The sequence below is a fragment of the Heterocephalus glaber genome, unplaced genomic scaffold, assembly GCF_053883595.1.
Source record: "Heterocephalus glaber isolate CG9 unplaced genomic scaffold, H.glaber_assembly_v1.0 deba00000809, whole genome shotgun sequence".
In the NCBI taxonomy this organism is placed as follows: Eukaryota; Metazoa; Chordata; class Mammalia; order Rodentia; family Bathyergidae; genus Heterocephalus; species Heterocephalus glaber.
In genome coordinates, this window is record NW_028258163.1 from 3,596,745 (window position 1) to 3,617,995 (window position 21,251).

General features: G+C 42.0%; 1 protein-coding gene across 12 annotated transcripts in view; it reads left to right on the top strand.

Annotated features, from left to right (window-relative positions):
* Exd1 (exonuclease 3'-5' domain containing 1) overlaps positions 1 to 21,251 on the top strand; it is a 37,549-nt gene that overhangs the window by 3,851 nt on the left and 12,447 nt on the right. For 4 of the 12 annotated variants that reach the window (XR_015449756.1, XM_021241933.2, XM_021241932.2 and 1 more), the window contains exons 3-9: positions 5,944 to 6,012; positions 9,732 to 9,789; positions 10,620 to 10,756; positions 13,659 to 13,717; positions 16,055 to 16,141; positions 19,127 to 19,231; positions 19,314 to 19,394. Coding sequence is in view for 11 of the 12 variants with exons in the window: in XM_021241933.2 (XP_021097592.1) it covers positions 5,944 to 6,012; positions 9,732 to 9,789; positions 10,620 to 10,756; positions 13,659 to 13,717; positions 16,055 to 16,141; positions 19,127 to 19,231; positions 19,314 to 19,394 (596 nt within the window). In the remaining variant the exon portion in view is untranslated. The remainder of the gene's footprint in view (positions 1 to 5,943; positions 6,013 to 9,731; positions 9,790 to 10,619; positions 10,757 to 13,658; positions 13,718 to 16,054; positions 16,142 to 19,126; positions 19,232 to 19,313; positions 19,395 to 21,251) is intronic. The other 8 variants (XM_087207445.1, XM_021241939.1, XM_087207444.1 and 5 more) reach the window with 6 other exon arrangements.

A 21,251-nucleotide genomic window follows, 5' to 3' on the forward strand; every position in this document is an offset into this window, starting at 1 on the left:
TCAAGTTTACAATTGAAACAAATTATAAGTGGTATTTGAAAGATTAGTTTTGTCCTTAGACCATATTTTGAGTTAAAATAGGCTTTCATAGACTAGGATGGGACTACAACAGCCTTTTGCAACATTAATTCATTAAATAATTTTTTATTGGTTCTCTTAAACCCAGGTACTATGCTTGGTACCAAGAATGCAGGTAGGAATAATATGGTCTCAGTCCTCAAAAACTTAGTCTATAAGGAGACAAATAAGTAGACAAGTGTAACAACGTGGTCATCTCTGACAGAGGGAAGGCCAGGTACTTTGGAAACAAAGTCTCTGCACGTTTATGTCTAGGGGTGCTTGGGTGAGGATATTGGGGAAGGGTCCAAAAGGAGGAATTGATGGAGAACTGCATGCAGGTGAGTAGGAATTAACAGTGGAAGAGGGGCAGGTTGATTCAAGCACGTGGTTCTTAAACGCCATACATACATCAGAATCACCTGGAGTACCTGTTAAACAGTGCTGGGCCCTGCTCCCAGAATTCTGATTTTCAAGTCTGGGTGGGCCTAAGAGTTTGCACTTGTAGTAAGTTTTCCTATGATGCTGGGCTTTGGAGCCACATTTTACAAGGATCATTGTTTTAAGTAGAAGTGATAGAATGTCCAAATATGGGGAGACCCCAAAACTTCAGAAACCCTAAGTAGGTTTCCACATGAGGATGTGAAGAGAGATGAGTCTGAGATGTAGACAGGGGACAGCAGAAGTACCTCACCTATTTAGTGTTTGGTTACTACACTGACAGCAGGGAATGATCGGAAAGACTTTTTGGGGAGGCATGTGAATTTCCAGGTTAGTCGCCTACAAAGCTTAATGCTATGCCCGGTCCAGTCCTCTCAGCTGTTAGAATAGCCGAGAGTTGCTCCAGTGGCTTAAACAAATGAGTTTATTTCTCATGCAAAAAAAGGTAGGTATCCCTGGGCTACTGTGACTCTACCAAAGTCAGCAGGGATCCCAAACTCTTCATCTTTCTGCCCCTCTCCTTAGCAGGCAACTTCAAAGCTCTAGGCCCTGTGAGAACTGATGGCGTTACAGACTGGAAGACAAAGAGACAGGGAAAAGGGTGCTCCTCCTAACTAGTCAGTCCCCTTAAAGCAATGTCTGGGAAGTCCCAACAGGGCACCACCATCTGCAGGGGAGCCTGGACTGGCTGCCCACCTAAATGGCATCGAGTAGACAAGCAGCTTGTTCCCCACAGCATTTAACCTAGGTGAGATAGTTTAGTGTTTTTGTGTCTAACCTTTAATTACATTGATTTTATATAGTTGACAATTAAGTATATAATATATACTGTCTTTTTAAATTTTTTTTTTTGATACCGGGATTGAGGGTCCCTCCACTTGCCAGGCAGACACCAGAACCACTGAGCTAAATCCCTGGCCCCCTTTTAAATATTTTTGAGCAGTGGTCCTGAGCCGTTGCTCAAGCTGGCCTTAAAATCTTGGTCCAAGTGATTCTCCCACCTCAGCTGCTGGAACTACAGGTGGGCACCACTGTGTCTGGCTTTTTTTGTTTTGTTTTTTTTTGTTGTTTTTTGAGACAAGGTCTCATTATGTAGTTCAGGCTAGCCTTGAACTCACTATGTAGTCTAGGCTGGCTGTTCTCCTGCCTCAGCCTCCCAAATGCTGGAACTACAGGCATGTGCCACCACACCAGGCCTTTTTTTTTTTTTTTTGGCTAATTATATTAACTTGGTGAGAAGCATATTCTCAGCAGGTATCTAACACATCCCTGTAATCTCAGTACTGTACTTAGGAAGCTGGGCCAGGGGAATAGTAAGTTTAAGACTACTCTGGGCAAATTACCAAGAGCCCATCCCAGATATATAAAGGGCTGGGAATCTAGCTCTCTGCTCACTGGGTTCAATCCTCGCTCCCCCCCAAAAAAGTAAATTCTCTTCTTCTTAAATCTTCAATATAATGATTGAATATTTTAAAGCCAAAAACTTTTAAAAAATTATTTGAGACAGGGTCTTGCTATGTAGTTCAGGCTGGGCTCAAACTCAAAGTAATCCTCCTGCTTCAGCCTCTCAGATGCTGGGGTTACAGGCATGTGGCATTATGCCTTGATTTTTTAAAAATTCTTGAGCCAGGCATGGTGGCATACTCCTTTAATACCAGCACTCTAGGGGCCTGAGGCAAGGGGATTGCAAGTTTGATCCCAAACTTGTGACTTAGTGAGACTCTGTCTCAAAATTTTTAAAAAGTTAAAAAGGGAGCTGGGGATTTAGCTCAGTGGTTCCAGCGCCTGCCTCAAAAAGCACAAGGTCCTGAGTTCAATCCCTTGTACCAAAAAAAAAAAGGTTAAAAAGGACTGGAGATATGGTTCAGTGTGAAGGTCTTGGATTCAACTCACACGCACGCACACACATGCATGCACACACACGAGAAGGGGCCTCCACAAGTCTCCAGGCTGGCCTTGAATTTGTAATTCTCCTACCTCAGCCTCCCAGAGTGCTGGGATAATACATATGCACCACCATACCCAGCTTTAAATGTTTTTGGTGCCTATTTTTAAATAACTGTCAAAAGGATTAATGTCTTTTTAGTTTGCTGACCTACTGGAAAATAAGCACCATTTTTCAGGATGCTCATAAGCCCTATCCCCAAAATAAGCCCCAGTTAAGATCATCATCCAGATGGCTATGTTTAGTATGTCTATTGCAACACACAATGGACCATTGAATTTTAAAAAATAATATATAATCAAAAATAAATATTATTGTCATTAATCCTTAAATGGTAATATAAATTATAATTAAGTATTTATAAATTCCCAAGTGGGTACCCTTAGACAAGAGGTAAATGCCTGTGTAAACAGATGAACTGGAGACATTGCCAAGTGACCAACTGGGAATACAGACAACACAACGTGCACACTTGATAATGAATGGACATAGTTGTGTCCAATATGAATCTTCACAATTCAGTACATCATGTATGGTAATGAACGTACTTAATGTACTCATGTGAAATAAAGAACTTCAGTTTCTACAAATTTTCGTCACTTTTATGTGGTCCATCATTCTGAACTGTCGTCATTTTAGTCACCACTCCTGTCTACTAAGTCTTCAATTAACATTTGATCTCATGGAAATTCTGTGAAGCCCAGCCTGCAGGAGGTTGTGATCTGGGTGCAGAATTCATGGGATAAAATCACTTGGGGCAGGGATTTAGCTCAGTGGTTCCACAGCCTGCCTTGCAAGTGCAAGGTCCCAAGTTCCATCCCTGGTGCAAAAAAAACAAAACACAGCTGTGTTGTCACTGCACTAGGAGCAGGCTACATGGACAGGAAGTGCTCATTTAAGAAGGGCTCTATTGCTGGACATGAGAGAGTGGGGCCAATGGCTCTATAGGAAATGGAGTCGCAAGAAATTCAGGCCCAATTCAGGGTTTGGAGAGTTATGACAATGCTCCAGAAGAAGATGACATGACCGTATTTGAATAAATGTAGGTTTTTGTACATGAGTAAGTGTAGATTGTTGTACATGAATAAATTATTGTACATGAAAAAATAAGACATCCTCTGAAAATAAGCCCTATTGAGTCCTTTGGAGCAAAAAATATAAGACCTAGTCTTATTTTCAGGGAAATACAGTAGTAATATATGAGTAAGTTACAATAAGTAATCTAGCATTGGATTTTTTTCCCCTGTTCTGAGGATTGAACCTAGAGCCTTTGCTGTGAGCTATATCCCCACCCCTTTTTAAAAATTTGAGACAAGGTCTCCCTAAATTACTAAATTTCTCAGGCTGGTGTCAGATTTGCAATCCTGCCCCAGCCTCACAGAATGCTCAGGTTACATCCTTGCACCATCCTTCCTAGCTTAGCATTGAGTTTTTATTTATTTTTGGTACTGGAGATTGAACTCAAGACCTTGTGCTTGCAAGGCAGGGAGTGGAACCACTGAGCTAAATCCCTTCCCCAAGCATTTAGTTTTTAAAAAGTAATGTGTATCTTTCCTTCATTTTTTGCTTCTTTTATAGACAAAAGTAATATTTTATTTTTGCATGTTATAAAAATATTCCTAAAGAGATTGAATGTATTTCTCTACTGTTTTTACTAATTTTATGTACTATTTGGACAGAGTAGTATGTAACATCACTATGACAGCAGCATGAGGGAAGAGCGGCAGTAGGGGGTAACAAGACAAAGAGAAGATGTAGGAACTATTCAATTGGGAAACAATGAAGGGCATATGATGAGGGTCTGAACTAGTTCATGGCAAATAATAGAGATAGCTTCTAGAAATGAAATTTAGGAGATGAGGTAAGTGACCTAGTGATCAATTAGTAAGCAAAGAACAATGGAAAATGATTCCTATATTCATAGCTCAGGAGATTAGGTATATAGTACTATTACTAACTGATAGGAATGGGAAGACAAGCATGTATTTTGGTTGGTGAAGATGATTCAGTTTGAAAATCTTACAGTAAGTCAGCTATGAGTTGAAAATGTCAGAGGAATAATCCATTCTGGAGGAATAATGGTTTGAGGGACAACTGGGAAGTGAATAAGATCATTCAAGGAGAAGGAAGGAAAAATGAAGACATAACCTTAGGGACCAGGAATGTGTAAGGGGCAAGCAGTGATGGTAGAGATGGCAAAGGAGACTGGAAGGAACAAATCGGGAAGCCAGCTGGGTGTGAAGGTACAGGAGGGTCACAAATTCAAGTGCAGCCTGGGCAATTTAGTAATACTCTGTCTCAAAATGTAATATATATATTTTTTGGTACCAGGGATCAAACTCAGGACCTTGTGCTTTCGAGGCAGGTAGCAGGATCACTGAGCTAAATCCCCAGCAAAATTTAATAATAAGGGCTGGGTAGGTAGTTCAATGGTAGAGCACTTCCTAGTGTGTGCAAGCACCTGGATTCCATCCCCAGCACCACAGAACAAAAACAGGCCTGTGTTTGAATCCCAACTGTTTTTACTCCTGGTAGCAGTGTGACCTCAAACTAGTAATTCATCGTTTCTGATCCCCATTGCTTGTCTCATGTTACTGGAGACATGAATACAGGCAAGTAGCAGGATGCCTGGCTTGTTATACTGCTCAGTGTGGCAACTCTAAATAATTAGTAAGAAAAGAACTGAGTATGAAGAATGTCCTGTAAGCCAAAGAAGAAAGGAGAGAGTAATGCTGCCAAGGATCATGCAAGAGTCTAGTAAGACAAGACTGCAGTACTTGGTTTGGGTTTGATGAATAGGCAGTAATCTTTGACCTCAGAGTATATTCTGTGGAATAGTGAGGGTGGAACTCAGTTATTTAGATTGCTGAGAAGTGTGGAAACACTTGATGAATCCTTCCAGCTAGAAAAGGAACAGCACATTGTAGACATGACATCTAAACTTCCCCTAACTCCTTTCCAAAAAACACGACAGTTGGGCAGTTCCTGGTACTTTTCAACCTGTAACATGATGTGAAGCAGCGGGCAGACCTAGGAGCAGTCCAGTGCCTTCACTTTTATTTTCTGGCATTAGATGGAATAAAATGAATAGAAATATAATCAATATTCCATATCCCTAAGGCATTAGAATAGTCTCAGGAGAATTTCAAATTTAGTGTACCACTGCTAACCCCTTTTAAAAAGTTTCTTTGGAACCTTTCCAAGGTATACTGTTCTTGATACTACTTGTTCCAAAGCTGTAGCTTTGCAGTTAATTATTAACTCTATTCTTCAGGGAAAATAATGTGGGGATTTTAATAAAAATTCACATCTTGACAATTTTAAAGAAGTGTGATGTTTTCTTACCATTTTAGGAAAATGTGATTTTTTTTTTTTTTTTTGGTACTGGGGATTGAACTCGGGTCCTTGCACTTGCGCAGCAGGTGGCAAAACCACTGAGCTAAATCCCCGGCCCATAATGTGATTTTTTTATTAACCAAGTGAATTGTTTTATCTGGCAGTGAAGAATGTGGAGACAGGCCAGAATGTCCCAGGAGTGAAGATATTTTTTGGGCATGAGATTGTGAATGGTGAGTGTTTTGTGTTCCCTGAGTACTAGTAGTGGGATTTGCAGTTGAAAACCCCATTGACCTTCTTTGTTCCAATATTTATAATAAAATAGGGCCAGTTATGGTGGTGCATGCCTGTAATCCCAGCACTTGGGAGGCTGAGGCAGGAGGATAGTGAATTCAAGGCCAGCCTGAGCTATACAGTGAGACCCTGTCTCAACAAATAAAAAAATAAAATGGGGTATTGTATTGCCTTTAATAATTGCATTTATGGACTCTTTAAACGTGGCATTTGAGCATTGACCCTTCTTTGGCGTTTTGGTGGGTGCTATAGAAACAAAATGGGTATCATTTTGGTTTGACAGTGTGAGGTTTGCTGCTACCCATCCCCAAGACTGGCCACAGGCAGTCAGGAACCTGGACATGAAAGGATTGTCTCTGTTATGGCTTGTGTCCAGGTGTCCCCTCAAAGCCTCATGGAGTCATATGGAGTGCTTTTCAGAGTGCTGGATCTACAGTGTGTGGTGCTGGGATGAAGGGTGTGTGATTAATAAATCCATCCACTGATTGGTTTGGCATAGTTCTGTCTAGGATTAAGTGTGTGAGTGCTACACTTACCTTAGGGACAGGAAGAGGGCTAATATGCTCTCCCCTGCCTGCTTGCCATGGACTCTTTCTCCTCTGTGATACCCCTCTGCCATGCCACCCTGACTTGGAGCCAGCCAACTCTAACCTCTACAAACTGTGAGCCAAAATAAACCTCTCCTCCTTTAACTTATGGGTGTTGGGTATTTTGTCTCAGCAACGAGAAAAATAAGACAGTCTTGCTCAGTAAGCTACTTAAACCCCACAAGTTCACCACCTATCCACGATCCCTTTTCTGAAAACTTGGAGCCAAATATCTCAGGATCCAGAATTGTCCTAGATTTTTAGAAAACATAACACATAGTATATACCAGTGATGGTGAACCTTTTAGAGACAGAGTGCCCAAACTATAACCCAAAACCCTTATTTATTGCAAAGTGCCAACACTGCAATTAAACCAACATACGGAGGGGTTTAGAAAAAAATAACTCATTCATTAGCATCTTTTGTCTTAAAAGAAAAACCCAATAACAGCTTTCAATGATAAAACGTTTTATAGAAAGGTAAAACTTTGCTTTTGGCATGCGTTGTTTGTTTGTTTTTGGAGACAGGATCTCACCCTGTAATTCAGGCTGGCCTTAAGCTTACTATGTAACCCAGGTTGGCCTTAAACACATGGTGATCCTCCTGCCTCAGTCTCCTGAGTTGTGGGATTACAGGCATGGTCACCTGGCCCTTGGTGTGCTTTTGCACAATTAATGTGATCTTTGCTGTTGTATGCATGCTGATAATTTGTCAAACCTTGACTCATACTTCATTAGTTTGAGAGCAATACATGCACACAGCACTCAGGTCATTTGTTAATCACACATGGATGGCCCCGTGTGAGCTGTTACCTGAAGCTTGGCTGCTGGGGCAGCTTGGCCTGGATGCCAACAGAGAAGGGGCTCTGCATGCCCACTGCAGCGCACATGCCATCGGTTCGCCACCACTGGTCTATACTGTTCATGTTATATAACACCTCAAGAGGGTCAGGTAACTCCCTACAATACAACATATTTCTCCAGAGGAATAGGTGGATAATCATACAAAGTGGAATAAAGTAGAACTATAAATAGTTTGTCAGGGGCCAGGGATTTAGCTCAGTGGTTCTGCTGTCTTCCTGGCAAGTACAAGGTCCTGAGTTCGTTCCCCAGTACCAAAAAAAAAAAAATAGTTTGTCAGGTCAGGTTTTGTGCCCAAAAGAGTTACAACAAGATTTTGATTTTCAAAGCTTTTTGGATTTTGGGATTGCAGGAAGCAGTCTGTTCTTGTTTGTGCAGGAATAGGTCTAATTGTTTGATAGAGTAGCTATAGAAGCTCATCTAGTCAGTGCCCTTCAGATAAGTCAGCTAGGATAAGAGAAAGGGGTGCAGGTTTTCCCCTTCTGTCCTTCGGGGAAGAGTAAAGATCAGTTCAGAGAGGAGGGACAGAGGAATGGAACTCCTAGGACCTCTCAGGGCTTAGTGTTCCCACTGAAGGGAAGATCTGAGAAAAAAAAAAAAAAGAGTTTCTGCAGTAGGACGTGGTAATACATGCCTGTAATCCCAGTGCTCAGGAGGCTGAGGCAGGAGGATCAACTCAAATTCGAGTTTGAGGCCAGCCTGGGCCACCTAGTGAGTTCAAAGCCAACCTGAAGTATATAGTGAGACCCTGTCTCACTAAAAAAAATTTTTTTCACTCAAAAAAATTTTTGGCCCGGGGATTTAGCTCAGTGGTTCTGCCACCTGCCTCACAGGCGCAAGGTCCTGAGTTCAATCCCTGGTACCAAAAAAATTTTTTTTTCTACTGGTGGAAAGATTGAAATGAAAATCTCACCAAATTAATGTGCCACAGAGAAATGCTCTTTGTCCCCTGGACACCTTTTCATAATGCCAGTGATGGTGGTTTAAAAATATAACCCCCCTATATACTCCCTTGGTACTAGGGACCAGACCCAAGGGCCTTCCCACTGAGCTACATCCTCACCCCTTTTTATATTTTATTTTGACACAGTCTCCCTAAATTACTAAATTGCTCAGGGTGGACTCAAACTTGTGATCTTCCTGCCTCAGCCTCTCACAGGGCTAGGATTACAGGCCTGCCCCACCACACCTAGCTCTCACAGCTTTTCTCTCTCTCTCTCTCTCTCTCTCTCTCTCTCTCTCTCTCTCTCTCTCTCGCTTGCTCGCTCACTCTCTCTCTCTCTCGCTCGCTCTCTCTTGTCTGTCTCCCTCTCTCTCCCGCTCTTTCTCCATCATCCCTGTCTCCAATGTGCTCTTACTATATAAATCACACCCAGTTTTAGAACTATTTAAAAATATGCCTCTTAGAATCAGCGAAATATAGTGTTTCTCTGTTATCTCCTGCACAATTAGGTTAAAAATAAGTGGTTTTGGGGGCCTGGGATTTAGCTCAGTGGTTCTGCTGCCTGCCTTGAAAGCACAAGGTCCAAGCACAAGGTCCCCCAGTTTGATCCCCGGTACCAAAAAAAAAAGTGGTTTTTGAATGTCTGGAATGTTTCTCTGTTGTCTTTTGTGATTTCCATACTACCTTTCATTACGTCCACATCAATGAACCATAAATGCATCAGCCTATGAGAGTGACAGTGAGACACCTGTGAATAATGTAATTCCCTTCCCCAAATGAAAAAGCAAAATAACGTAATACTGCTGACAGAGTGAAGGGAAGGTATCCTTAGCACTGGGTTGAGTAAGAAAGAAATCTCTGGTGGGGCATAGTAGTGCCTGCCTCTAATCCCGACCTGGGCAATTTATGAATTTAGTGAGACACTGTCTCAAAATAAAACGGGTGGGATGTAGCCTAGGTTCATTCCCCAGTAACCCCCCTCCCCCAAATCAAGAACTAGTGTGAACAACCACAGATGCATGTGGGAAAAAACAGTAATGGAAACAGAGGTTCCTAACCCCGCTAAGTAACCAAGAAGCTGAGGACATAACATTGGGAATCAGTGGTATTGTAGGTAGTTTTTCTACTCTGTTCATTGCTGTCTGCTGAAGGCCTGACATTTAATTTCCAGTTACTGTTTGCAGTCATTGTCAAATCGGTTGTGTGAGAATGGGGAAGGTAATTTCTTTCTGATTGTAAACTGGTGAAAACAATTTTTTTTTTCCAGTGGAACCACTAGATGAGGTGGAACAAGGTTCTGTGAGAGAAAAAACATCTTCTGTTAGGTATGATGGGATAATTTTCTTCATTCTGAGATTTTTCCCAAATGTGCACATTAGGGTAGAAAGATTTAACTCTAATCCACTAGCTTATTGATTCCTAAAATAGCCTAAGAGAATAGAAATAAGAAGGAATATATGAATATCTGCTTCCATCTCCCTCTCTCTCTCTGTCTCTCTCTCTCTCTCTCTTGTTTTTTTGTTTTTGCTCTTTTGAGACAGGGTCTCTCTATATAGCTCAGGCTGGCCTTGAACTCACTAAGTGGCCCAGGCTGGCCTCGAACTCATGGCAGTCTTCCTGCCTCAGCCTCCCATCCTTCCATCTTTTGATAGTATCTTCAAGCCCACATAAGCAGTGGATGAATGGCCATGGAGAACCACAGTCCTTAATATCTCTCTCTCTCTCTCCGTCTTTCTACTTGGGTTTTTATTTTTTTTTGGTACCAGGGATCAAACTCAGGTCCTTACACTTGCGGGGCAGGCGGCGGCACCACTGAGCTAAACCCCTGGTCCATCTTCTTGGTTTTTTGAGACAGGCTCTTGCTTTGTAATTCAGACTGGCCTCAAACTCACAGCAATTCTCCTACCTCAGCGTCTTGAGTGCTAGGATTAGAGACTTGCACCACCATGCCCAGCCCATAGTCTATTCTTTTTTTTTTGGCACCAGGGATTGAACTCAGGACCTTGCACTTGTGAGGCAGGTGGCACCACTTAGTTAAATCCCCGGCCCCCACAGTCTTTATTCTTAATGTGTAGCACAATCTGCATATGGCAGCAGTAACAAAGAACAAGTTCACCTGAGTATTTTGTTTGTTTGTTTGCTTTTGTTTTTTTAGTAAGGATAGTTTAAATACAGAAGGAACCAGGATGGAAAAAATGAAAGGTGAAAACCTAAAAGTATGTGAGCCTACTTCACCTGCCCTAAAAGCACCAATTGCCCCTCTGCTGAATGACCTCAAGAACAGCCCATCAGGTAAGTCCTAGGACTCTGAATTTTGTAGCCTATCTTCCTCATGGTTTAGAACTCTTTGGAGTTGGGATAACCCTGAATCAAGATTCTGTATGAGCCAGGCATGGTAGTGCTCACCTGTAATCCCAGCACTGGAGAAGCTGAGGCAGGAGGATCATCATGAGTTCGAGGCTAGCCTGAACTACATAGCAAGACCCTGTCTCAAAAAAAAAAAAAAAAAAAGAAAAGAAAAGAAAAAAAGATTCTGTGTGGAATGCTCAGCTGAATCATTGTTTCTAGGCTCTGAATGAAGACAAATATTCCAGGTATGGGGCACACACCTGTAATTCCAGCACCAGGGAGGCTGAGGCAGGAAGATCACAGTGAGTTTGAGGCCAGCCTGGGCTATATAGTGAGTTCAGGGCCAGCCTGAAGTACATAGTGAGACTGTCTTAAAAAAAAAAAGGCAAATACTATACCTTGATCCATTTACTTGATATGTGAATGCATGTTGTACACCAGGCATTGGGGATACTGCCCTCACTGAGCCATGATACAGGAGACAGGTACCAAGTAAGATAAATGAGTTAAATATATACAGTAATACCCTAGACCAAACACTGAGGAGAAAAAAAAAAACAGAAGGAAGATAAGATGTAGATAAGACAGTTTTGCAATTTCACGGTGTCTGGGGCAGGCCTCTGTGAGATGGTGACATTTGAGTGGCGTGGCTGCCCTGGGAGAAGCATGTTTCAGGCTGAAGAAAGAACAAGCTCCTGAAGCAGGGCCTGCCAGGGTCTTGAAACAACAGCGGAGAGGGCAGTGCAGCTGGCTCAGAGAGACGAGCAGTAGAGGAGACTGGTTGGATGATCACAGAAGAGTTTGTAGGTCCTTGAAGGAACTTTAGTCTTTACTCTGAAGTGGGAAGAGAACCCATTGCAGTGCTTCTGTTTTTTCATTAAAAAAACACAACAAGCCTTTAGCCATTCTAATAGATACGTAGTGGTATCTCCTTGTAGTTTTAATTGGTCTTTCCCTGAAGATTAAGATCTTTTCATGTGTGTATTTGCCTTCTGAACATCTTTGGTGACATGTCTTTTAATACCTTTTGCCTGCCTGCTTGCTTGCTTTCTTTCTCTTGTTTCTTTCCTTCCTTCTATTTTATTTTTGTTGTTGTTGTTGTTTTTGTTTGAGATAGAGTCTTGCTATGGAGTGCAGGCTGGCCTTGAACTCACTAGGTAGCCCAGGCTGGCCTTGAACTCCAGGAAGTCCTCCTGCCTCAGCCTTTTGAGTGCTGGGATTATAGTCATGCACTACCACACCTGGCCAGATCCCTTATTTCTTATTGTGTTTTATAGTTCTTAGAGTAAAAGTCTTTCATATCTTTTGTCAAACTTATCCCTAAGTGTTTCATATTTTATATTATGATACTTTTAAAAATTTTTCTTTTTGCAATACTGGGATTTGAACCTAGGACCTTCACACTGAACTATATCCTCAGCCCTTTTAATGTTTTTATTTTCTTGCTAAATTGCCAGGTTTCCCAGGCTGAGTTCCTCCCAACTCACCGTCCAAGAATGCAGGGATTATAGGCATGTACCTGCACACCTGTCTGGAAATGATATAGTTTAACTTCAGTTTTCTGTTACAGGGTTTTGACCAGAGGAATAACATGATCTGACTTCTTTTTTCATGAAGTCACTGTGGGGTATTGAGAGGAGGGCAGAGGAAAGAGCACGGACTCTAGTGAAGAGGCTGTTGGGATAGCCTGAGCTAGGTGGGCACTGTGGCTTGGCCCCTGGTGGTAGCTGCAGAGTAGGTAAGAAGTATTGAAGGTGGAGCCCGTGGGATAGGCTGCCAAATACGGGTATGAGAGAAAGGAGTCAAGGATCACTTTGGGGTTTGGCCTGAGCAGCTGGAAGTATGGAGTTGCTGTTAAACTGAAATGGGAAAGACTGTATGGAAAAGGTTTTAGGAAGCTGATTGGTTTAGTTTTGGTCAGTTTTAAATTCAAAGAAAAGGAGAGAGGTCTGATATGGAGAAAGAAATTCAGGAATTGCCCTATAGATGATATTTATGTGCTTTGGTTTTTGTTGGTACCAGGGATCGAACTCGGGCCCCTGAGCTTGTGCAGCAGGCTGCAAAACCACTGAGCTAAATCCCCAGCCCCCTATAGATGATATTTAAAGCCTTGAAAATAGATGTGGTCACCCAGAGAGTGAACATGGATGTGAAGGAAGAGAGATGTGGACAGCGTCCTGTGGCACTCCTAAGGGGAGGGTTTGGGAGATGAACTCTTTGTTGCCAGGCAGGGTGGTGCACACCTGCAGTCCCAGCTAGTCATGAGGCTGAGGCAGGAAGATTGTGTGTTTCAGGGCAGCCTGGGCAATTTAGCAAGATCCTATCTCAAAATAAAATTATTTACTTATTTTTGTTTTTTTGAGACAGGGTCTTGCTGTGTAGTCCAGGCTGGCTTTGAACTCACTATGTAGCCCAGGCTGGCCTTGAATTCACAGCAATTCTTTTGCTTCAGCCTCCTGAGTACTGGGATCATAGGTGTGCACCACTACACCTGGCTCATTTATTTTAAACTGTTACTTTCTGTTAGGAACATTGGGTCAAAAAACATATGACTTAAGGTATTCAAGACATAAATCTATGAGGTATTCAAGATATTAATTATTACTGTTATCACAGGAAATGAGCAGATAGTTCCATTGTAAGGTTATCATTGGTAGGACATTTGTTTAATTTTCAACTGACAAACAGAATGGTAATTAGTATTCACTGTGAGAGGGGACCAACACAGGTGATGGTGAAAGAACTTTCAACATTTGACTTGCAATAGAATTGGAATTTATGAGTATGGCCAAAATTAGTGCCATAAGAAGATAAATATATTTAATGCTGTTTTTTTTTCTTGTAGAAGAGAAGGAGGTGACATACACTGTCATCGATCAGTTCCAGCAGAAGTTTGGTGCTGCAGTAAGTATTGTCCTGTGTCACTGCCAACTTGTCTTGGTATAGGTATCATGTTGATGTCTCATCAGTTCTTTTATAAGATCTTTGATGTCTTCCATTTTTTTTTTTTGGTACCAGGGATTGAACTCAGGACCTTGCGCTTTTGAGGCAGGGACTGGAACCACTGAGCTAAATCCCTGGCCCCTGATGTCTTCCTTATTAACTCAACAAAATATTTTGGATGCTCACTGTATGCCAGGCATTTTTCTGAGATCTGGGGTAAAACAATATCAAGGCAAAGTTCTAGGCTTCTAATGTAACCCCCCCCCCCCACGGGATCTAACTCAGGATCTTGCACTTGGAAGGGAGGCACAGTGCCACTGAGCTAAATCCCTGGCCCTCTAGGCTTCTAATGTAAGATAATCAATTGTTTATCAGCTGGCAGTAATCACTGTGAAGGTGTGGATAATAGATAATAGAGTGACAGGGATTATATGAGATGGATGGAGGAAATTTCTCTGAAGAGATAATATTGAAAGGAGGCTGTGAAGAAGGTAAGCGAGCTACTACGGTAGCTATGTGGATCTAGATTTAAAAACTTGAGGGTAGAATTAGCAGGTGTGAAGGGAGTGAGGCTAAAGCATTCTGGGCTTGTGTGGAAGAGCAGCAGGGGAGCTAACAGGACAGAACTGCAGTGAAGAAAAGTCATAGGGGGCATTTAGCTCAGTGGTGCCACACCTGCCTCGCAAGAGCAAGGTCCTGAGTTCAATCCCTAGTACCAGCAAAAAAAAAAAAAAGAAGAAGGGGTAGGGAAGAAGGAGGAGGAGGAGGAGGGGGAGGGGAGGAGGAGGAGGAGGAGGGGGAGGGGGGAGGAGGGGGGGGGAGGGGAGGAGGGGGAGGGGGGAGGGGGGAGGGGAGGAGGGGGAGGGAGGGGGGAGGGGGAGGGGAGGAGGGCGAGGAGGAGGGGGAGGAGGGCGAGGAGGAGGGGGAGGAGGAGGGGGAGGAGGGGGGGAGGAGGAGGGGGAGGAGAGTGGTAGGAAGCCAGGTGTGGTGGCTCACGCCTGTAATCTGAGCACTCCAGAGGTTGAGACAGGAGGATCATTGATAGTTCAAGGCCAGCCTGGGCTACCTAGTGTGTTCCAGGCCAGCCTGAACTACACAGCAAGACCCTGTCTCAAAAGAACTAAACAAAACAACAAAAACAAAAAAAAAAGAAAAAAGAGAAATACTGTGTAGTCTTTGTCCCCAGTTCTATAGCCTTATTGAAACTCAGTCCCCCTTTTTTTTTCTTTCCCCTCCCCTTGGTTCTCGGGGATTGAAGCCAGGGCTTTCACACTGACCTACATTCCCAGCCTTTAAAAAAATTTTTTTTTTGTCTTCAGACAGGGTCTTGCTAAGCCACTAAATTGCTCAGGCTCAGTAATTGCCTGAACTCTTACAGTGCTGGGGTTATAAGTGTGTGTGCACCACCATGCCTGGCCCTTTTTTTTTTTAACATTGGTGAGAAATGCTCAGAATGTAGAACATTTTACACCTTCTTAAGGAAGATATTGTGTCAGTGTAAATTACTGTGCCCTTCTATTCTTTTTTTTTTTTTTTTTTTGGTACCGGGGATCGAACTCGGGTCCTTGTGCTTGCGCAGCAGGCGGCGAAACCACTGAGCTAAATCCCTGGCCCTGCCCTTCTATTCTTGAGTAACTTATCCACCTACCTGTAAAATGGGGAGAATCTTATATCATGTAGACACTTAAGGCTTTTAGAATTTTACAATGTTTTGAAAAAGGATAAAATTATGGATAATTAAAGGATAAGAGTATACCACTGTTTCACTTGTGAATAGTTCATGAAGCTAAGGTGTGAGGTACCTGTTGGAGCTTGTTTCTGTCATTCTGACAGTAGATATTGTGTTCCTTTCAGATATAGTAAATTGCCCTGTGTTAGGGAAACTTAGTTTCCATGAGCAATCTTTTCTTTCTTTCTTTTTTTTTTGAGACAGCATCTCACTTTATAGCCCTGGCTAGCCTAGCACTCACAGCAATCCTCCTGCCTCAGCCTCCCGAGTACTGGGATTACAGGCATGGGCCACCATGCCCAGCTGCATTCAGAATCTTGTTATAAGGACTAGAATTCTTTCTTGGTAGCATCAGCAGTAACAAAGGTGTCTTAGTTTTTAACTGTCAGTAGCATTTGAGCCTGAGTGACTTATCTTCTGCTTGTGTAATGCTTTTGCTAAAATGAGAAAGAGAATCCAGTGTTCAAGAGTGATTCCTGTGTGTGGGAGAAGCAGCCTGTGTCCTTGTGTGCCATTCATGGCGTTAGGGTGCCCCATCCATTCCCTGCAGCATCCTCCTTTCCTACCAGATGCTCCACATCAAGAAGCAGAGTGTCCTGAGTGTAGCTGCAGAAGGGCCTAATGTGTGTCGCCATGGGAAACTGTATTGGCTTCAGGTAAGAGATTTTTAAACATTTTTTATTTTGGAATAGTTACTAATGGTAGTTGATATATTTAAAAAATTATATTAGAATATATATGCAAAAGGGGGCCGGGTATTTAGCTCAGTGGTTCTGCCGCCTGCCTCGCAAGCACAAGGACCCGAGTTCGATCCTTGATACGAAAAAAAAAAGAATATATTTGCAAAACAGAATAGAGATGTCTATTTGACACGTGTGTAACACAGTGTGATCATTTTCATCCTCTACTTCCCACGCCCTTACTGCTCCCCTCCCCCAGCCCTTCCCCATCTCCAAGAGTCTACCTTGTTATTTCCTGTCATCCCTCCATTATTTTATTTACTTACTTCCTTACATTTTAGGTTTCTTTTTTTTTTGTATATCCTTTTATTGGTACATTTTAGGTGTACAATATAATGACATTCAACAATGGAGATACGCACCTTTACATACTCTCTTGGTTCTTATTTTTTCCCCCTTCCCCTGCTGTCCCTTCAACCCCTCCATCCCTCCCTATTTACAAAGGCTTTGTTTCCTTTTTTTCATTTTCTCATATTAATTCCATTCCCTTCTTCCTTTTCCCTACCCCTCCCACTTCCCCTTCCCCTTTGCCCCTTTTCTTCCTATTTCATATTATCTATTATACCTTTTAGTCCTTATTTACACTTTCATTTCTCACACTAGAGAAGCTATTCGGTATTTACATATGTGTCCTATTTATTTCACTTAAGAGTATCGCCTCAATGTGGATCCGTTTAGCTATAAATGTCTCTAATTTCTCATTTTTTATGGCCAAGTAGTACTCCATTTTAGAAAAAACCCACATTTTCTTGATCCAGTCTCCAGTTGATGAGCATTTGGGCTGTTTCCAAGTTTTAGCTATTACAAACTGTGCTGCTATGAACATGAGTGCACATATATCACTGTGGTATGATTCTTTTAATTCTTTGGGGAAGATCCCCAGCAGGGGAATAGCTGGGTCAAATGGTACTTCCAGTCCTAGTTCTTTGAGGTATCTCCATACTGATTTCCACAGTGGTTGCACCAGTCTACACTCCCACCAGCAGTGGAGCAGGGTTCCTCTTTCCCCACAGCCCCGCCAGCATTTGTTATTGGTGGATTTCATGATAGCAGCCATTCTTTCTGGAGTGAGGTGGAATCTCAGCGTTGTTTTCATTTGCATCTCTTGAATGGCCAGTGATGTTGAACCTTTTTCCGTGTATTTATTTGCTATTTCTACTTCTTTGTCTGAGAAATGTCTGTTCATTTCAGATGCCCATTTTTGGATTGGGTCTTTAAATTTGGGAGGTCTGATTTTTTAAAATTCTTTATAGATTCAAGATAGTTGACCTTTGTCTGAGGTTAGGTTTCTTATATAAGAAAAACCATGCAATATTTAACTTTGTGTGTCTCACTTATTTTGCTTAGCATGATGGTCTCAGATTCCATCCATTTTCCTGTAATGACCTGATTGCATTCTCTATGGTTGAATAATATTCAGCTGTGTATATATCCCACATTTTCTTTATCCATTTGTCTCTTGACAGGCACTTAGGCTGTTTCCACAGCTTAGCTATTGTGAGTTGCACTGTTATAAACCTGGGTATGCATGTATCACTATAATACAATGTTTTTAATTCTTTTGAGAATATACTCAGAAGAGATGTAGCTGGTTCAAATGGAATTTCTGTTCTTAGTTGTTGTTGGTTTTTTTTTTTGGTACCAGGAATGGAACTCAGGACCTTGCGCTTTCGAGGCAGGTGCCAGAACCACTAAGCTAAACCCCCAACCCTCTGTTTTTAGTTTTTTGAGGAATCACCATACTGATTTCCATAGCAGTTCTAATTTACATTCCCACCAACAATGTCAAGGGTTCCTTTTACCCTATATCCTCATCAGCATTTATTGCTCTTATTCTTTTTTTTTTTTTTTTTTGGTACCGGGGATCAAACTCGGGTGCTTGCGCTTGCGCAGCAGGCGGCAAAACCGCTGAGCTAAATCCCTGGCCCAATTGCTGTTATTCTTGATCATAGCTATTCTGACTGGAATAAGATGGAATCTCAGAGTTTTTTTTATTTATATTTCATATATATATATACACATATATATGTCGGAGGTTGCTAGAGCCTCTCACAGAACCTAGAAAAGCACTTACACTTACTCAAATAATATAAAGAATATTGTGACGATTGTAAATGACCAGCCAGATGGAAGAGATGGCATAGAGCAGAGGACTGGGGAAGGGACATGCCGCCACCAGGCACCGCCACATGCTTAGTTCCCCAGCAGCCCACCAAACAGTCCTTTTGGGTTTTTATGGAGGCTTTGTTAGGCAGGCACAGTTGATTAAATCACTGGCCATTGATGATAAATCTAGTCTCCAGCCCCTCTTACTCCCCAGAGGGCTAAAAGTCCCACTATTCTAATCTTGCCTTGGTCTTTCCTGTGACCAACCCCATCCCTATCTTACAAATGTCTAGAAGCCTCCAACCACCAGTCACTAGCCTCTAAAGGATACTCAGCACTGTGGAGATTTCAAGGGTTTTAGAAGGTTTATATCAGGAAACCAGGAAGAAGATCAAATACTATTTCAAAATATCACAGAAAACCATGAGTAAGGCTGGGAAGATATTAAAGTTTGGGGGTCAACAATGAAAGCCGAATTCATGATTTATCTTTTTCTTTCTTTTTGAAAATCACAATGATGATGTCTTTCACTGTATTTTATTTTTACAGTGCTGGGGATTGAACCAGGGCTTCATGTATGCTAGGCAAGTGCTCTATTATTGAGCTGCATCCAAGCCCTACTGTGTCTTTTTTATACTTAAGATTAATTTAAACCTACTTTCCCTAAGAATCATTGAATATCTACTCTTTACTTAACAATGAAGATGTTAAAATATTTTATCCAATGTTTTATATTCTTGATCCTCGGATTCTTTTCCTCAGTTGTTCCTTACCCCATGAAATGATTTATTGTAGGTGGCTACAAATAGCCGAGTTTACTTATTTGACATTTTCCTTCTGGGAAGTCGAGCTTTCAGCAATGGACTTCAGATGATACTAGAAGACAAAAGAATTTTAAAGGCAAGTGTATAAGCTGATTCCTCAGCTAGTAAGATTAGCAGCTAGGTTCTAATTACTCTGTCTTCATCTTCTGATTCCTTAGGTTATTCACGATTGTCGCTGGCTTTCTGATTGCCTCTCTCATCAGTATGGGATTATGCTGAATAATGTCTTTGACACACAGGTACATAAAAGGAAACACTGGATTCTAACCACTGCATGTAGCTTCTGATAAGTGTTGAAAATCTGATGAGTGTTAAAAATCTTTTTGTGTGCCTTACTTCTCTGCCCACTTCTCATTGTTTGTACAAGATGTGAGAACATTTGGTAAGCTATGAAAAACACTGCAAAAAAGTTAGTTAAAATTGTTTAGGAGCCAGGCATGGTGGCATGCACTTGTAATCCCAGCACTCGGGAGGCTGAGGCCAGAAGATTGCTGTGAGTTCAAGGCCAGCCTGGGCTATACAGTGAGTTCAAGGCCAGCCTGTACTACATAGCAAGACATAGTCTAAAAATTTTTTTTTTCTTAAGAATCTATTTTCTTCTTTTTCCTCTAGAACTTTGCAAGATTCGTACTCCAGCTGCGCATGGTGGTGCACACCTGTAATCCCAACACTCAGGGAGATTGCTGCAAGTTCGAGGCCAGCCTGCGCTACATAGTGCATTCAAGGCCAGCCTGAACTACAGAACAAGACACTGTCTCAAAACAAACAAACAAACAAACAAAATCTATGCTCCATAGCATTCAGAAACTCAAGCAGATTTGGGCATATGGGAAGTCTGACATGGTAGATTTAGTGTGAAATGAAAAATCACATCTCTGCCTTTACATATTTAGCTTCATGGAGTAGGTTGTTCTGGTGTGAAGTAGCCCAAAGAGATGTATTTTGACCCTCATCCAGTGAACTTTAGAGAACGAGAAATCCTTGGACTACAGCAGCTTTTAGAGCTGAGCTAGTTCTCTGGTTTGTTGGTGACAGCAGTAAAATCATTTTGTATTGCTTGCCTGCCTGCTTTTCTCCTTTTCTTTGTCTTCCCTTCCTTCCTCCCTTTTTCCTTCTTTGTGCTGGGGATTGAACCCAGGGTTGCCTCATGCATGCTAAGCCTGTATTCTATCCCTGAACTGCCCGCAGCTCCTTGGTGTGTTTTCTTTAGTTCCAGTCTTTTGGTTTTAGGTTTATGCCAATGAAAGGAAGTTGTTTTTGTTTTGCAGTGTTGGGAACTGAATTCAGGCATGCCATACTACTGAAGTATATCCAGTCCGTTTTAAAAATTTTTATTTGAGGCAGGGTCTTGCAAAATTACCCAGGCTGGCCTCAGACTCATGGGAGTCCTCCTGCTGCAGCCTCCCAGAGTAATGGGATTATAGGCATGTACCACCAGATGTGGCTACCATCAGATTTCTTTTTTTCTTTTTGGTACCAGAGATTAAAGTCGGGACCTTGTGCTTGCAAGGCAGGAGGCCAGATCTTGATTAAGTTTGTATGTATGTCCAGTGAAGTCGTCAACATATCTTTCCATATTTTTCTTTTCAGATTTTTCATAGTGGGCAGTCAGGCGTGGTAGTGCATGAATGTAATCCCAGCACTTGGGAGGCTGAGGCAGGAGGATTGCCGTGAGTTTGAGGCCAGCCTGAGCTACATAGTGAATTCAAAGACAGCTTGAACTACATACATAGCAAGACTTTGTCTCAAAAAAATAAATAATAGATTTTTCATAGTGCAAGAATTTTCATCAGTTTGCCTGTAATTCCAGCACTCTGGGTGGTTCAGGCATTAGGATCACAAGTTCAAGCCCAGCCTGAGGAATTTAGCAATTTATGAGACCCTATTTCAAAAAATATAAAGTTGGGCCGGGGATTTAGCTCAGTGGTTCCACCACCTGCCTCGCAAAAAATATAAAGTTGTTTTTCAAAAATGCTGGGAGTCGTCCTTGTTAGTGTAGTGGTGAGAATCCCTAACTCAAAAGTGCTGGGAATGCAGCTCAGTGCAAAGGCCTCCGGTTCAGTTTCCAGCAACACACACACAAATTTTACCAATTT